The sequence below is a fragment of the Natrix helvetica genome, assembly GCF_964273705.1.
Source record: "Natrix helvetica genome assembly, chromosome: 1".
Taxonomy (NCBI): Eukaryota; Metazoa; Chordata; class Lepidosauria; order Squamata; family Natricidae; genus Natrix; species Natrix helvetica.
Genome location: NC_138548.1, coordinates 39,678,668 through 39,695,117, shown reverse-complemented (window position 1 = coordinate 39,695,117; position 16,450 = coordinate 39,678,668). Strand labels below are relative to the sequence as shown.

The following is a 16,450-nucleotide window of genomic DNA, read 5'->3' as shown; positions in this document are numbered from 1 at the left end:
ATAATGAATTGAATACTGTAATAGCTTAGAAATATTGGAAAATCTAGTACATAGGTTCAAAATCAAGGGAGGGGGAGAGGAGGGGAGAGAGGCGTAGAATGTCTAAAATTCCATTTCAGATAAAAATACCCCTACATCTAAATCAGAATTTAGTAGATTAGTATTTTTTCTTTGGAATATGTGTAATTTTCTGAGTCTGATTTTATACTAAAAATCTGGCTGTTTATTACATTCTTATTTCATATTTATAAGAAATATATTCTTTTGACTTAACTTCAATACCATTCAAAGTCATAATGAGTTAGTTGTCTTCAAGAAGAAATATGTGTTTTTGACAAAGAATTAATATTTTATGTACAATGCAGAACTGTGATAACTCTGTTTTTCTTTTGTGTTTCAGAGACTAATAGACAAGTCCAGAGTAACTTGTGTAAAATGGGTTCCTGGTTCAGAAAGTCTCTTCCTAGTAGCTCATTCCAGTGGCAATATGTACTTATATAATGTGGAACACAACTGTGGCACCACAGCTCCACACTATCAGCTACTTAAACAAGGAGAAAGTTTTGCAGTCCATACGTGCAAAAGTAAATCTACACGAAATCCTTTACTTAAATGGACAGTAGGTGAAGGTGCCCTAAATGAATTTGGTTTTTCTCCAGATGGAAAATTCTTGGCATGTGTAAGTCAGGATGGCTTTCTTCGTGTATTTAACTTCGATTCAGTTGAATTGCATGGTACAATGAAAAGCTACTTTGGAGGACTGCTGTGTGCATGTTGGAGCCCAGATGGAAAATATATTGTAACAGGTGGAGAAGATGATTTGGTGACTGTCTGGTCTTTTGTGGACTGTCGAGTGATAGCTAGAGGCCATGGGCACAAATCATGGGTCAGTGTTGTGGCCTTTGATCCATATACAACCAGTGTAGAAGAAAATGATCCCATGGAATTCAGCGGCAGTGATGAGGACTTCCAAGACCTCCTCCATTTTGGACGAGATCGAGCAAATAGCACGCAGTCAAGATTATCAAAAAGGAACTCTACAGAGAGTCGCCCAGTAAGTGTAACGTATAGGTTTGGCTCAGTAGGTCAGGACACACAACTATGTTTATGGGACCTAACAGAAGACATCCTCTTCCCACACCAGCCCCTCTCAAGAGCAAGGACACATACAAATGTCATGACTGCCACAAGTCCCCCCACAGGAAGTGGTGGAGCTAACCCAGGAAGTAATGGAAATAGCATCACAACACCTGGAAACTCTGTACCACCTCCTCTTCCACGTTCCAATAGCCTTCCACATTCTGCAGTTTCCAATTCTGGCAGCAAAAGCAGTGTCATGGATGGTGCCATTGCCTCTGGTGTTAGTAAGTTTGCAACCTTATCATTACATGACCGGAAGGAAAAACACCATGAAAAAGATCATAAGCGAAATCATAGTATGGGACATATATCTAGTAAGAGCAGTGACAAACTGAATCTAGTTACTAAAACCAAAACAGACCCAGCAAAAACTTTGGGAACGCCTCTGTGCCCGAGAATGGAAGATGTTCCTTTGTTAGAGCCTCTTATCTGTAAAAAGATAGCACATGAAAGACTGACTGTGTTAATTTTTCTTGAAGACTGTATAGTCACTGCTTGTCAGGAGGGATTTATTTGCACATGGGCAAGGCCTGGTAAAGTGGTAAGTTTTAATCCTTAATGCTGCATCAAAGAAATAGAACTTGAATAGGTAGTTTTTTTTCCTCAAAACATAAGTGAATGTTGAATATAAACAATCTTTACGCTTAATGTAAAAATTATTTCCTCAGAGCCATACTTTTGGATACTGCATGCCATATTTCTGAACAATTTGAAGTGTCTGGCCTAGGTGAAGTCCTTTTGAAATACAGTTGCCTTTCAGCCAGAGATGTGTTGTGTATCCAAAGTGCAAGTGATAGGTTTCTTATATTTTCAAAACTATTTTTATATGAACATAATTGAAACAAATCTAAATTACTGAGGGTAAAGTTGCAAGGGCATTCAGGACTATAGCTTACCTAGGCTGTAATTTGATCTAGTGTGACATTTTGGACAGCTGAATTTCAAATAGTTAACTGATAGGTGTCAATAAACAGAATATATTCTCACCTTTTTTGAAAGCTATTCATAGTGATGGGTTTTTAATTCTACAGTGACCAGAATAATTTATAGTGTCTCCATTTAAAATTTGAATACACTGATATTAAATATGCATTGTAATATTCTTGACTTTTAATATCAACTTCAAGTATTTTTGTGTGTAAGATCACAAAAGACCCCTAGCAGAATGTATCCCCATTCCATAATTTTCCTTGTCATTCAGATTATTTTCATGTTAGCAGTATTTTTAACTCAAGCATTGTTCATTAAATCCATAGGCTTAAATCTGGCAGTGGTAATCTTTTATTTCATATTTAACAAAATTAGCTATTTAAAATTTTTAGCACTTTACGCTGATAAAGCTTGACTTCAATGTTTATTGGCAATTTGAAGGCTGTAGATAAGATTTAAGAAAAAAAAAAACCTTGAGGTGATTTCTGTGCACTCACTTGGCCATCCTGGGCTCAGCCTTCACAAATTATGATTCCTTAAGTAGCCACGTGTAGGGCTTTGGGGAAATCTTTTTTGTTTTATAGTCCAACACAATAGAGCTGGAGCTAGAATCAGAACTAGCACAATCTCATTTGCTATTGGGCAAGCTAGAGAAAAATGATATCTGAAATGGCTGATGGTTGACTTTTTTTAGAGATGTAGCATGGGGCGCTTTTAAACCATCTTCCAGAGAATAAGCCATGAAGTACTTGACGGTTGTCAGTTCCTGGAGTGAACAGACTTCAGAAAATTATTGCAAGTAGAGTTCTTCCAATAGAAATCAAAGCCTATTGGAACTTAAGTTTCATTATTGCTCTGTAATGTGTAATAAAATTTTATTCGTTAAATTCTTAACAAACATGCTCTGATATGTGGTCTTTCCTGTTTGCCTTATCTTGGATAGACAATCTAAAAATGTGACATTATTTTCATGTGGGTGAGAAAAACAAATTACGAGGATAAAATCTCACACTTTATTCATTTCCGTTAAGATAATTTCCATCTTAGTCTATGCAGGGGCCAAAGAAAGCTGATAGTAATTTTGCAGATGTAGGTTGATGAAATTGGAAATTATTGCCTCTCTGTTTAACGTACCAGAGATTCCAAAGTAATTTAACACTGGCTCTTAGGTTGCTTCCATTTTTATTAGGTTGAGATTCTTAAACGAGCTGAAGTGAACTAATTAGTACAACTTGCATATAGCAACAGTTTAATTTGGAGGACATTTCAAATATTTCAGAGATAAGAGTATGCAGTATCAAAAGCTAGGATTTCTATATTTGGCAAATGCAGAAATCTTTAAGGTAAGTTTCATGCTGATAGTATTCATGAGGTCTCTGAAAACTAATATTGCACACTGTTGTAAATGCCATTTTATTTAGGATGCGTTTACTTAGGATGGGTTTCTTATTGCTGTTGTTGTTATTCTTTATTTTGCAGTTGGTGAGCTTACTTAGCTGGCCTAAACTAGCAAATTAGGTGATATGTTTACAGGGTTCTGGCCAGGGTGGTCATTGTAACAGAAACCTTGCTTTTTGTTTTATAGGAGAGCACTTAATTAAACTCTATGCCTATTTAATTAACCTTCAAAACAATGGTAACATATTTCTTCCCCCGGGTTAAACACTGCCTACATTTATCTTATCCTAGGGTTACTCCCTTTAGCTTCATTTTAAAGTCTTTAAAGCTGCTGTATTCCTGCACTGTTATTTGTTCACAATATCATAGCACCGGGATAGTGAACCTATGGCACGCATGCCAGAGGTGGCACGCGGAGCCATTTGTCAAAGCACGCGAGGTGTTGCCCTGTCAGCTGAGTTCAGCCTTTTTTAAAAGCCATTTTTCACCCTCCCCAGGCTCCAGAGGCTTTATAGGAGCCGGGGGGGGGGGTGTTGAAAAGAGCCTCCCCCCCCCCCCCCCCGAGGTCCTCCAGAGGCTTCAGGAGCTTCCCTGAAACATCCAGAGCGCAAAAAAACAGCCTTATGGGCAAACAGGAAGTTCAGGAACGGACTTCTGGTTTGCTCGGAGGGTCAGTTTAAGTCCTCCAGAAACTTCAGGGACCTTCAGGAGGTTTCCCTAAAGCCTCCGGAGGACTAAAAACCACCCTACGAGCAAACCAGTCCATTTTAGTCCTCCAGAGGCTTCAGGGAAGTCTCCTGAAGGTCCCTGAAGCCTCCGGAGGGCTTAAACCGACCCTCCGAGCAAACAGGAAGTGACTTCCGGTTTGCTCGGAGGGTTGTTTCTTGACCTTTGAAGGCTTCAGGGAAACCTCCTGAAGGTCCCTGAAGCCTCTGGAGGGCCTCCGGGGGGGGGAGGCTGTTTTCGCCCCCTCCCCCGAGGCTTCTATAAAGCCTCTGGAGCCTGGGGAGGGCGAAAAAAGCATGGAAAAAGGGGGAGCGCCTCTCATGCGTGCATGCACACTGGAGGGGTCGCATGTTGCATTATGGGTACGGCCCGCCCGTACATGACCCCCCTGCGCTCCCCCCCTATGGCACGTGAGCCAAAAAAGGTACACCGTCGCTGTCAACTCATCCATTTTCTGCTGCTAAAGTTGTTTTCTGCCTTTGTCAGAAAATAAAGGGTCCAGGTTGAGGAAAAAGACTCAACAAATTTTGCAGTTTGACTCCTCATTGCTACTGAGCCAGCCTTTTCTGCCTCCCCCCCCATCCCCCTTTGCCAGAGTGGTGCAGCAAAGATAGAAGAACAGTTAGAATATTTGTTCATTAGAATAAACTGCTCTCTGCCTTGGCTGAAGTATCTAATTATGATTTCAGTATCAGGAACCCATAGGTTAGAAAGAAACACTGTCAGATTGGAGTAAGAAGATTTACACTACAGCCTTAAGTTTTCTTCTTTTCTGTTATGAGCTTCCTTCCTGTCCTTTCTTTTTCAAAATACAGTTTAGACACATGTTAAAATCTAACATATTGTGTTCAATAAAAACACACAGTAAAGTTATGTTGCATATAAAAGCAACATTTTAGAACTGCTGATTTATGGGAAAGCTGCCTCGTCTACTGGCATGAAAGTTTCTCAGTAATGCTTTGTAAAAAAAATTGTTGCATGGCTAAGAAAGTTAAGTTGCTCATGAATCTTTTGACCAATTCCTTGCTTGTTAGTCTGGTAGAGACAGCAAGAAAGTTCTTGGATTTCTTTTGCGATGCTAGTCACACCTAGATTTCTATCAGGTATTGCTTTCCTTGACAGATTTTATCCAACGTGATTATTAACTTACCATAGTTGCAATTTTCAGGAAACTTGCAGCTAATTTATCTTTGCATATTCTTAGTATGATTTGATTAACCATAAAGGTTGAATTGAATGAACTGGCAGCATATACCCTGGCAGAGTAAATGTGTTACCAATTTGTATAATAAAATCCACATTAAATTTACAACATTTATTTGAACCATGTTGTACAAGAAAAAAAAATTAGATCTAAATTGTAGAACATTTTCCAATAAGCAGCAACTGTAGTACAGCATCATTATTTAACTTAGTTCTGTGCTAAAATATTGTACAGATATTTTGTGATGCTATATTGGAGTGTGATGAATTGCATTTGAAATGAAATTTTCAATGTCAAAATGGTTTTATTGAATGAAAATATAAAATGCTGTGGAAAGTGCTAGCTATGATTGGCGTAATGCTAGATTTAATTATTTAAACAGGATCTGGGGATTCCTTGAAAAGGTCTTATACATATTTATTGGGATGAATTAATATGAGTTAATGATACCCAGTCAAAAATTAGCCAATTCCTTCTGTGAAGCCAAAAAAGAGTAATTGCCTCCATGTGGTTATCCAAATTAGAAAGAAAAGAGTCATGCTAAAACATTTCAGAAATGCTTGATTTTTTTGGGAACTAAGTAATGTACTTGAACAGACCATGTATGTTTCCCTTCCATCACTTTAAAGCTACTAAAGAAAAACCGCTGGCCTGCATTATGTTGAAAGAAAGAAAACCAGCTAATTTATTGTCACATAACTTGTATAAAGTTTAAAAGCAAGATTTTTCCCTGCATTTATGAAATCTGTATACATGAATTTGTTAAGACTGACACGTTAGGTTATACTGTACAAAATTGTAATGATATAGTGAAAACCAACAGTAAATTCATATGTATTTTCTTTATAAACGTCCATCTGATTTCTTGGCAATTTAAATAAATTTCATAAGAGCCTTTCTAACATAAATTGTTAAACTAAATTGACTGTTGCAATAATAATGAAGCTTTAATAAGTATTGTTCATATATTTATAATTTTTAAAAATCATGTTTGTTTCATACTGCTTATTTTTTAGCATTTTATGTCACTGTTTCAGCTGAAGAACCCTACTAAATACTTGACGTTACAACTTACCGGGGTTGTCCTCTGTATACTGACATTAAATAAAAAATGAGACTGAATTGTAAAATATAGTTAACTGTCAGTAGTGCTTCTCATGCCTGAAGTTGCAATGTTGTTTTGCCACAGCTGATACTTCACTAAATGCAACAGGCGGCTTTCTGAAAAACTGGCCACTGTAACTGCTGCTTCTGTAACTGCGGTTTTTATAAATGAGCCTAAATGAATGATACAATCTCTTGAGTATTTCATACCCATCTCAAATGTTGGTTTGAGTTCTTTTATCATATTAATATATCACAAGTATATCCTGTTCAGTTATTATTAATTGAAGGTGCACTGATACATTGGTTTTTCCAGTTTGAATGACAGAATCATGGGGTGAAGAAGGTTATCTAAATCTTCTAAAGAGCTATTGAAATGAAAACAAAATGATATCTTCTGGATTCTATAGGAGCTCTTTTATTTACCAACCATGTTAGTTAAACACCATGAGTTGCTTGTCAGAACTAGGTGCATAAACAGGCAGTCCGAAACTTAATTTGGCAGAATCCTAAGTATATATCAATTTTCAAATAGATTGCTGACATTGCTAGATGTTGCTGACCAATTTTAGCTTTAGTTGGATTGGTTTAATCATTTTGGAAAATAAGGTGTGTTTTCAAGTTGGTATTTTCAAAATGAAGTTCCAAAGCACATTTGTCCCACCCAAATTTTCATCTAACACATTCACTTTACTAATAATTTATTTGTGGGGAGTACGTAATTCTTTTCACTGTTGTGTTACAGTATAAATACTACTAGCACTATTTAAAAGTCACAGGTCAATAAAACAATTTCTTCCTGCTGACATAGAACACTAACATTTGATGGGATGTTGTTTTAGCTTGTCACAATAATACAATTGATCTTGTGCTTAGATTCTAACTATATCTTTCATATATAAGGCCATAGAAATGGTTTATGAAGATTATTTAGATTAATATTAAAATAGATTGGTCTGTTTGAAAATTAAGAAAGCAATAGAGCTTTCAGAGGTGACAAGCAATGGGGGAAAATGTATACTTTGTAAATACGGTGATTGCCCCCTGGGAGTGTGCTGCATTGTCCTAAATTAAATGCTCTGTGGTGATATCCTGTGTGTAGAGATAAATTGTATTTACCATATAAGTGTGCTTGCCGTGATATTATAAAACACAGGTCTAATCATATGGGATTAGACCTTATTTTATAACTGACCCAACCGTTACCTGACTTGTGAATTAAAGACATGTAGTTAATTACTTTTAGGAGTGGAATTTTTAACCAGAACCTGATGTTCTCCATAGGGGGAAGGGAAGAGGATCCAGAAATGGGTGTTGCTCTGCTCTTCTGCCTGGAGACTGAGCCTATCATCTTTTTGGCAACGCCTCCTTTGAAGCCCCTAATTTTAGAGCAAATTAATCTTGTTCTTTCGTTCTTATATATTGTCAGACTTCATCTATATCCTTATTTTTGTGTGTAGAGAGTGACCTACCTTATTTGCATAATCTTTTGCCTAAATCTTGCTGCTTCAACTGGAATATTTATTTGACCAAGTTAATTACTTGATTTATTCATGACACTGCATGCATGCTTTTATTTGTTAATCAATCAACATACTTGGTTTTTTAAAAAAAATATGCTTGATTTAAAAAATACTGTTGAATTGTAACATTCTTCTTATGAAGATAACTTATGAAAAGTGCTTTGATAAATAAATATATACAAAAAAATAGATTCAGAAAATATCATCTCTTAAAATTAGTTCCATCCTCAAGAGAATGCTCCCTTCCCTTTCACAGATAAAAAAACATTTTACTTTCCCTCTGCTGTGCATAAAAATGAAGTCATTTAGCAAGATAAAGTTGTACCAAAGAAAATTATTTATTTATGTTCCCTCTGGTAAGGATCTCAAAAACACTTTAGTGTATTTAGCATGCACAGTAAATACTAAATTCATTTCTGATCTGTATTTTAAGCATTCCAGCCCATTGTATGCTCACTTACAGCCCACCTATGTGCACCAGGAAATGCTCAGCTGAAAATAAAAAATTAAGTCAACTTTAGCTGAAGTAGTTACCAAGGAGAATGTGATGATTCACATTTCTGTATTGTTGGTCCTTTTTCAGTAAGCTAGAGGAAAGGATACTTTTACAACCTCTAGTGAGTGGGATTTGTTTAATCTTTCATGGTAGATATTTTACCGGAATCAGAAGACAAAATCAGTAAAGGTATAGTTAATCAATTCAAAATGTTTTTAATTTCATCCTTATAATTGCCAACTCCAGTGCTTTATTCAAGTTCTGTGTACAACTTTGAAGACTAATTCATATTCTCAGAATAGAAATGTTTATAAGGAGGTTGAATCTTTGATGTTGAGTTTAATTCTAAATAGAGATCGTTGGAACTTCTTAGCAGGATTGCTGTTATAAATTATGAGTGTCCAGAATGCTATTTCTGTTTCAGTTTTCTTTGAGGTTACAGTCAGTCATTCCTTGTTTAGGGCTGCTTTGTTTAGCAATTTTTTACAAATGATAGCGTTGGTAGTAATTTCTTTTTAAAAGTTGTTTTCTGACCAGTTAAACCAAATTTCATGCCTGAAAATGCCAGAATGTGAGTAATGCTGGCATTGATGCACAAGAGAACTTTATTTAAATGAAAAGGCAGCACCCTACAATTGTTGCAGCATCTTCATTGCCAAACAAGTGGTTTACTTAACAACCGTTTGGCTTCTAATTTAAAGAACAAATTGCAGTCACTAAACAAGGAGAAGGTGTATTGGCATCTGTTGATAGCTGAATGGTGAATAATACGTTTCAAACAACAAATCTAAAACTGATGTTCAAGTATTTTTCATTTTTCACGGACCTATGTTTTCAGCTGAATGGAACTAAGATTTCCTCTGGCTTGTTTGGAACTTCTTAATGATCTTTTAAATTGCTTTTACACATGCTTTACAAAAAAAAGTCTTATATTCTGACAAAATATAAGACTTTAAAAAATTTCTAGGCAAAAAACCCAAAAAACTGTAGGCATTTGCACAGCATTTGCAGAAATATGTTTAGAAAATTTTAAACTAGCAAAAAGAAAACTAGGAAGTTATTTGCAGAAAGATTGTGGAATTATGATTTTGTTACTTGTAAGCTATTTCTATTTTATGAGTGTATGCAGTTTAGAATAATAAGGATCCTGCATACTTATTAAAGTCCTGAAATAATAGTTTTAAGTAACTTAAAATACACCACAAATGAGAGGTAGAATGTTAAGTTGCTCTTGGTAGACATTAAACATGTCTTATTTGAGAAAATAGGGAAATAATGCAATTACATTGTTATTATATCTGAGATCAGGAAATTTGGAGAGAAATATCTTAATTGCATAGTAATTGTCTATTTGTCACAATACTGAATTGTCTGTTAGCACTGATTTTACTTTGGGTAGGGAGGATGGAGAAGTTGCTGTCATTAAAGTACTTAGCAGATTAACAGAGATCTGATTTCACATTTGCTTATTTTTCATTTCTTCTATTTAATGATATACTTTTTTTAAAAAAAAAAAGTAGGTTCATTCTTACTGACACCTTTTCCCGAGTTTAAATATTAGTACTGTATTGAGACTAACGTTGCATGCTGAGTTTCTAATGTGTCAGGCAAAGTAATATTGTATATTACAAAGAACGCTTAGCAGAATAATTATTTATTTATTTCCCTAAACCATATAGAGTGCTCTAAAACAGTTTAATCTTTTTTGCTGGCTTCTACCAGAAAGAGCATCTTAGCTAAAAATAGGTGCTAGATCTTTAGGGTATGATTCTATTGGCTTACTTTGTTTAGGGTAAGTGTTCATTGTAGAACTTTCTGGGTTCACAAAAATGCTTGTTTCTTAGCATTTTATCATTATTGGGAAAAATTAAGAAAGAGCTCCTGTAGATTCCAAAGATGTAATTAATTCTATATTAGAAGTAGACTTTAAACTTGAGTGTGACCAACTGTAGCTGTGTGACACAATCTAAGAAAAATATCTGGAAAGTCTGTATTTTAGATTATACAATACAATAGTAGAGTTGGAAGGGTCCTTGGAGGTCTTCTAGTCCAACCCCCTGCCTAGGCAGGAAACCCTATACCGTTTCAGACAAATGGCTATCACAATATCTTCTTAAAGACTTCCAGTGTTGGGGCATTCACAACTGAATTATGAAGGATTTCTACCCACCATCCCCAAACATTTAAAGCTTTTATTGATGTTATACTGTTTACAGAATTGTGAAATGTCAGAAGCTTGTGCGCATATCAGAAATTTATCTCTTGCTCCTATTTTTAAACCTCTGTTGTCAACTTCAAGAATCAGTTTCTGATCACAAAAACTATGGTTTATTAAGCCATAAACTAAAGACAAAATCAAATGTTAGAGGAAAATATGACACGATAGTTGCTTAAAAATTAGTGGACTGCAACTACAGCTCACATCAAATTTGGGGCAGAGTTGCTCATTATGTTTCATTCATGGAGGGGCATTCTTCACTAAAATGGCTCATATACTTGAGATTTTCCATGTAATGTCTGAATGAATTACATATCTGCTCAAGAAAAACAGAACATCTGTCAGTTGGACAGACAAAGCCAGAAATGTTTACCTTCCTCATCTAACAAAAAAATTAAATAGATTGAAGCATCTGTTTCTGTCCAAAGAGTACATAAATTGGCTGAGAATCTTCAAATTGCTATTTCAGGCATCAGATTGGAAACCCATTTATTAATAAAAATCTCAGTCTGGTAAAAATTGCTTATTAGTAATTGTACTTTATGGGTACAAATTATAAACTACAAGGAGTATAAATAATCTGAAAGGTGAATTACATCAGCAAATAACTAATTTTTCCCAGCAAAGGGCTCATAATGCAGACACATTTGTAGTTCATTTCCTTTTCTTAATGTTATAAGTCCATAACAGAAACTATTCTGTTCAGCTTTATCACATTTTCTGCATAAAGAAACCCAAGTGTTCTATGATTCTGATAAACTCAACATCTGATATAGCATGAAATCTCTATTTTAAGAGTTTCCTGTGAGATGCATGAGAATATTTCTGAAACCAGTTTGGGAAAACTTTCAGTAGCTTTCATGATACTGTAAGACTTATTGCTTGTCATACCAGACTGCAACTTGTTATTGCCTTGATCTTCTTTCCATATCCTAAATCTTGGAACTTGTTTTGTTATATCCAAGTAGAGTTATTCACTAACATTTTTGAATAATATGAACTAAAATTATAAATTGAGTATGCAAATATTCTGCAAGAAAAATCTGCAAACTTAAGTGTTTAGCAAAGTAAATGTTGCATTCTCTTGCTGGATTAATGTAAACTGCTTTGTTTGCAGGGTGTTTTGCCATCCCAAAACCAGGCCAATTCTCCAAGTGGAACTGTAGTATAGCCATCACACTCCTCCTAGGAAACCTTTGAACACAGAACAAGAAGTAATGACAATGGAACCAGGAGCTGCTGTTCAGCCAGAGAGCATCACAAATTCTTAAAAGGCAGAGTGTTATGTGAATCACATAGTGTTTTACAAAATAATTCTGTAATGATTTATATTTTTACATCTAATACTTTGAGGCTGCTCACCTAAGGAAGAATTTTGCTTAAAAATGCTTCCTTTGGTGCTACAATTAAAAATCACAATTGCTTTATATTTCTCAGTGTAATTTAATCACATACCTACATTCACACACATCTACACATGTAAAATAAAATGTTTCTTAAATCCAAGTAAGTTTAATGGTGTTATAAATTAGAATATTATTGTTGAGGTTTTTTTTTCTTTGCACTGCTTTTTTAAAATCGAAAATAGTTAATCTGAAAAGCTCTCATGGGAAATTAAAGTCATTACTTTCTGGCTTCACAAATGTAATTCAGGAAGATGGATGCTACAATCATAGATTTTTCTAAAAAGATTGTTTGCACTTAAATAGCGTAATGCTAGTAGATAATTAATTTTAAAATGGGTGTTTGGGCACCCTTTAAAGTTATGTTATAAAGAAACAAATCCTTTGTATCAAACATTTTATTTTAATAATGTTTCAACTACAGTCAATCTGTATTATATATGTAAATAATGTAATTCAGTGATTGGGGAAATCATTACACTAGTAATTTTAATCATTTAAGAAAGTGATATTTCTAATTCAGAAAATACATATTAAACTATCTTGAATATGCAGTTTTGTTTACTTTCTGTTTAAATCACATTTGATGTAACTTTTTGAATGTAATATTTTTGGTATGGACATGATTTAAATTTTTTTAGAAAATGTTATTTCTGAAAACACTCAGGTCAGATTTAGGAGCTATTGAACTGGGCCTTTATTAGTAGGTGTTATTTTCCTGCACTTTATTCTAAACAGCTTTTCCTCAGTACGGTTTAGAACACTGCAAAGTTCTTAAGCATAGTTTTAAAAATATATGTTAATTAACAGTGGTAGTCACCATTTTCATGCATTGGGAAACTATAATTTAATATCTGTTAATGTGATTAGAAACACTAAAATGTTTATTTAAAATTATTGTAACAACAGTAGGTTGCCACTGTAGAATAATGTGCCAAAGTACATAGTTATCCTGTTTCAATGAAAAATGGATGCCTTGCTGGAGGATAAATATGAGAGTCTGCGTAATTAAATTGCTGCTTGGTTAGTTCTATTAAACTAATTTTGAACACACTGCAATCTGAAGAATCCCCTTCAGTTTTTTTTTCTTGAAGAAAATGCTTTCTGCTTGATAGTGGAATTATGCGGCTGAGGATTAGACCAAGAGGCAGAAATTCCCAGATTCTTGTCAAAGTTGTATCAGCATTTCAGCCATTGTGAAGCAAGCCCAGCCCATTTCTTGTAGGCCTGGAGCCTCAGGATGCACATAGAAAAAGAAGCAGAGCTTGGATTGCAACCATTCAGTGCTGCTTTCTTCACATCCTTCCTCCCCATCCCCCCAACTCTATCAAAAGCCCTGATGGTTGGGTTGGTTTCCCCCCCCCCCTTCCTTGGACTGAGATGTTGCAGAGATAGTTCCCTCTATCCCCATGCCACTCTTTTATTTGATGGTGGTTCTGAAGCAGAAGAACTGGGGAAGCAAAGAGCTTATTTGAATACTTGTGGTTGCAACGTAAGTCGTCTCACTTTCTAGCTATGGAAAAAAAAAAAGAGTGCTAAAGACTACAATTCATGGAGCTCTTTTTGATAATGTTTCAAGGTTGTAGATTTTATGTATATGAATGTCTGTGCAGATAATCCTGCTATTTGCTGGATGTCCACAGTTAACACTGCCCCGCACACTTTTTGAAATAGTTTCATTAGTGTCTGCAATGCATTACTATTCATTGGGCTGCATATAAGCCCTTTTGACATACTCCAAGGTGTTTTTGGGCTTATAGTAAAGACTTTCAAAATTAGTTCGAAATAACTAAATAGTGCCAGGCTATTTTTGATTGCATAGTACAAACTGCTAGTGAAAGCAAAATAAAAGTGCCATTTTAACTACTGTGCATCGGCCGGTTTAGATCTTAGGTAAGACATTTTTAATGCCTTAAGAACAAACCATAGTTTGCTTCACACTTTGATAAGCCTTAAACATGAATTATATATTATAATGGCTGGATTCATACATCATGCTAAGCCAAAACTACATAAGCCATACTATGGCTCAGCACAGTGTGTGAACCAGCTGCTTAAAACCAAAAAGTTGGATTTAACTGTGAACACAATGTTTCTCTCCACAGAAGGCATTTCATCCTGTGGAGGCAGAAGGGGCTGCTTTTGCTGAGTCTGTCTCTGCAAAAATGTATTTGGGGGAGGGCAGTCATCACAGAATTGCTTCTTCCCTTTCTGCTGCTGTGAACCAACTCTGGAAATCGGTATGTATAATTATACTTTTAGAAGCAAGAAACACTGGTTCAACCAAACCATCTTCTTTAGAAATAAATGAAAATAATAATAATAATAATAATAATAATAATAATAATAATAATAATAATAATAATAATAATGTAGTAAAAGTGCTGTAGAACTAGAAAGCAGGGGAAAAAACAGTCTTTAAAAACAGTTAATAATCCTGAGCTCTAAGGAACGCAAAGTGCAGAGAATCCTTTTTTTTTTTTTGTCTAAACCCGTGTCAAGTAATCCCTCCAAAACTTTTTGTGTATGGAGAGTGGAAGTCCCTTGCTTGTGCTTACCTTTGCCTAATTCTGAAAAAGTCCTCACTTTTTGAAAACAAGAACAAAATTACAGCTTTTATAAAATAAAATAGCTTGTCAAGTATCTGGGTAGACTTCTAGATAGTGCTATGCTGAAGCATTAAAGAACTGAACAGGAACATTTGGGGAAACTTGTCTCTTCTCACTATGCATGACACTCTCAAGCAGTTGTGCAGGTCTTTGTGTTACCATTTCTTGATTAGGAAGTTACATGCAGCCATCCTTCTGATTACCTTTGCAATTATAAAATCTACAAGCTTTTGAAAAAATATTCCAAGCTGAAATTGACCAACATTTTAAACTTTTAACTCTTTTTAGCGTTTGATCTCATGCATTTCGAAAGCACTTACATTGTACTGTATTACAAGTTATTAATTCAACATATGAACAGAGGTTGCCTTATTGTCAAATATCTAAGCATACCAAAAAGCAATATATATGTTCTGAATATTCCCCTTTTGTTTCCAAACTTGTCAAGTAATTTGTCCTCAACATATGTTAATGGGAGATGAATCTCAGACTTAGTTTCCAATGAAATACAATGTGCTTCTGATTATGCATATATGTAGATAATAATGTGAGAGTATAATGTACAAGGGTTTTTATTATTGTTTAAGGGATAAAATCATAAAGTGTTATTCTATCAAATCAGGCTTCTTCATATTGGGTGTATTTAGCTTGGTGTTGCCTCTTTGGGATATTAAACAGAAAGATTTTGTCATCACCTGTGGGAGATTGCACATGACTATCAACAGGCAAAATCTGTTCTTGAGCACTCCCTTCTTGAGTGCTCTTAAGAGTAAAACATGTTTTTGGCTATTTGAAGAGAGCTTTCAGACATCTAAAGGCAAAGTAGCTGCTTTTCATTCAATAAAACAAAAAATACATAACCTGAATCTTATTTTAGAAATTTGTAAATTGACTAGAGATTCTATAGTATTTCAACTTTTTAATCCAATCACGATGCATTTTATTCAATAATGTAGGTGCCTTGTTTTAAATTACAAAATCCTAGAATAAACTTCTAATGTTCTAGATACGACTAAAGGCAGTAACTATATGAAATAATACTTATGCATGATGAACATAAACATCCTTAAAGGATATTTTTCTATCCTTGTTTAGCACAGTACCATGGCTTGTTCGATAACAGACCATGCAAACACTGGGTGAGTGTGTGCGTGAAACTCCACTTGCGTGAATGGTGGGTGTTTACATACGTGCGGGCATACAAAAAGATCCATTTTTGCAAGTGGCGGGCACATGTGCATACCTGCCGCTGGACCAGAATCATTCCCCCCCCCCATCAATCCGCCATGCTGGAAATATTGGGAACCACTGTTTTAATATTTATATGTTGAGATCCAGATTGCATTTGAGAATTTTACTCAGAATTTCTGCTGGAGAGTTTTTTGGGAGGGGGAATGAATAATAGGGTTGGAGCCATATTCAGGCACGCGGAGCCATATTTGCTGGCACGCCAGCCACGCGCCGGGTGGCTGATTTTCGGCCTTCCAGAGGGCCAGGGGAGGCCATTTCGCTTTCCCCAGGCTTCAGGAAAACCTCCGTAGGCTGGGGAGAGTGAAAAAACAGGCCTAATGGGCTAACCGGAAGTTTGTTCCCGAACTTCCAATTGGCTCGTTGGGGGGCATTTTTTGCTCTTCCTAGGCTTCAGGAAAGCCTCCAGAGACTGGGAAGGCGAAAAACAATTGTGCGCAACAATTGTGGC

The 16,450-nt window shown here is 35.5% G+C and overlaps 1 protein-coding gene across 5 annotated transcripts in view; it reads left to right on the top strand.

The window, feature by feature from the left end:
- The window catches only part of WDR20 (WD repeat domain 20), a 68,429-nt gene that overhangs the window by 40,417 nt on the left and 11,562 nt on the right, over positions 1–16,450 (top strand). For 2 of the 5 annotated variants that reach the window (XM_081934129.1, XM_081934128.1), the window contains exons 3-4: positions 401–1,681; positions 14,248–14,382. In XM_081934129.1, coding sequence (XP_081790255.1) covers positions 401–1,681; positions 14,248–14,382 — 1,416 coding nt within the window. The other 3 variants (XM_081934131.1, XM_081934130.1, XM_081934132.1) reach the window with 2 other exon arrangements.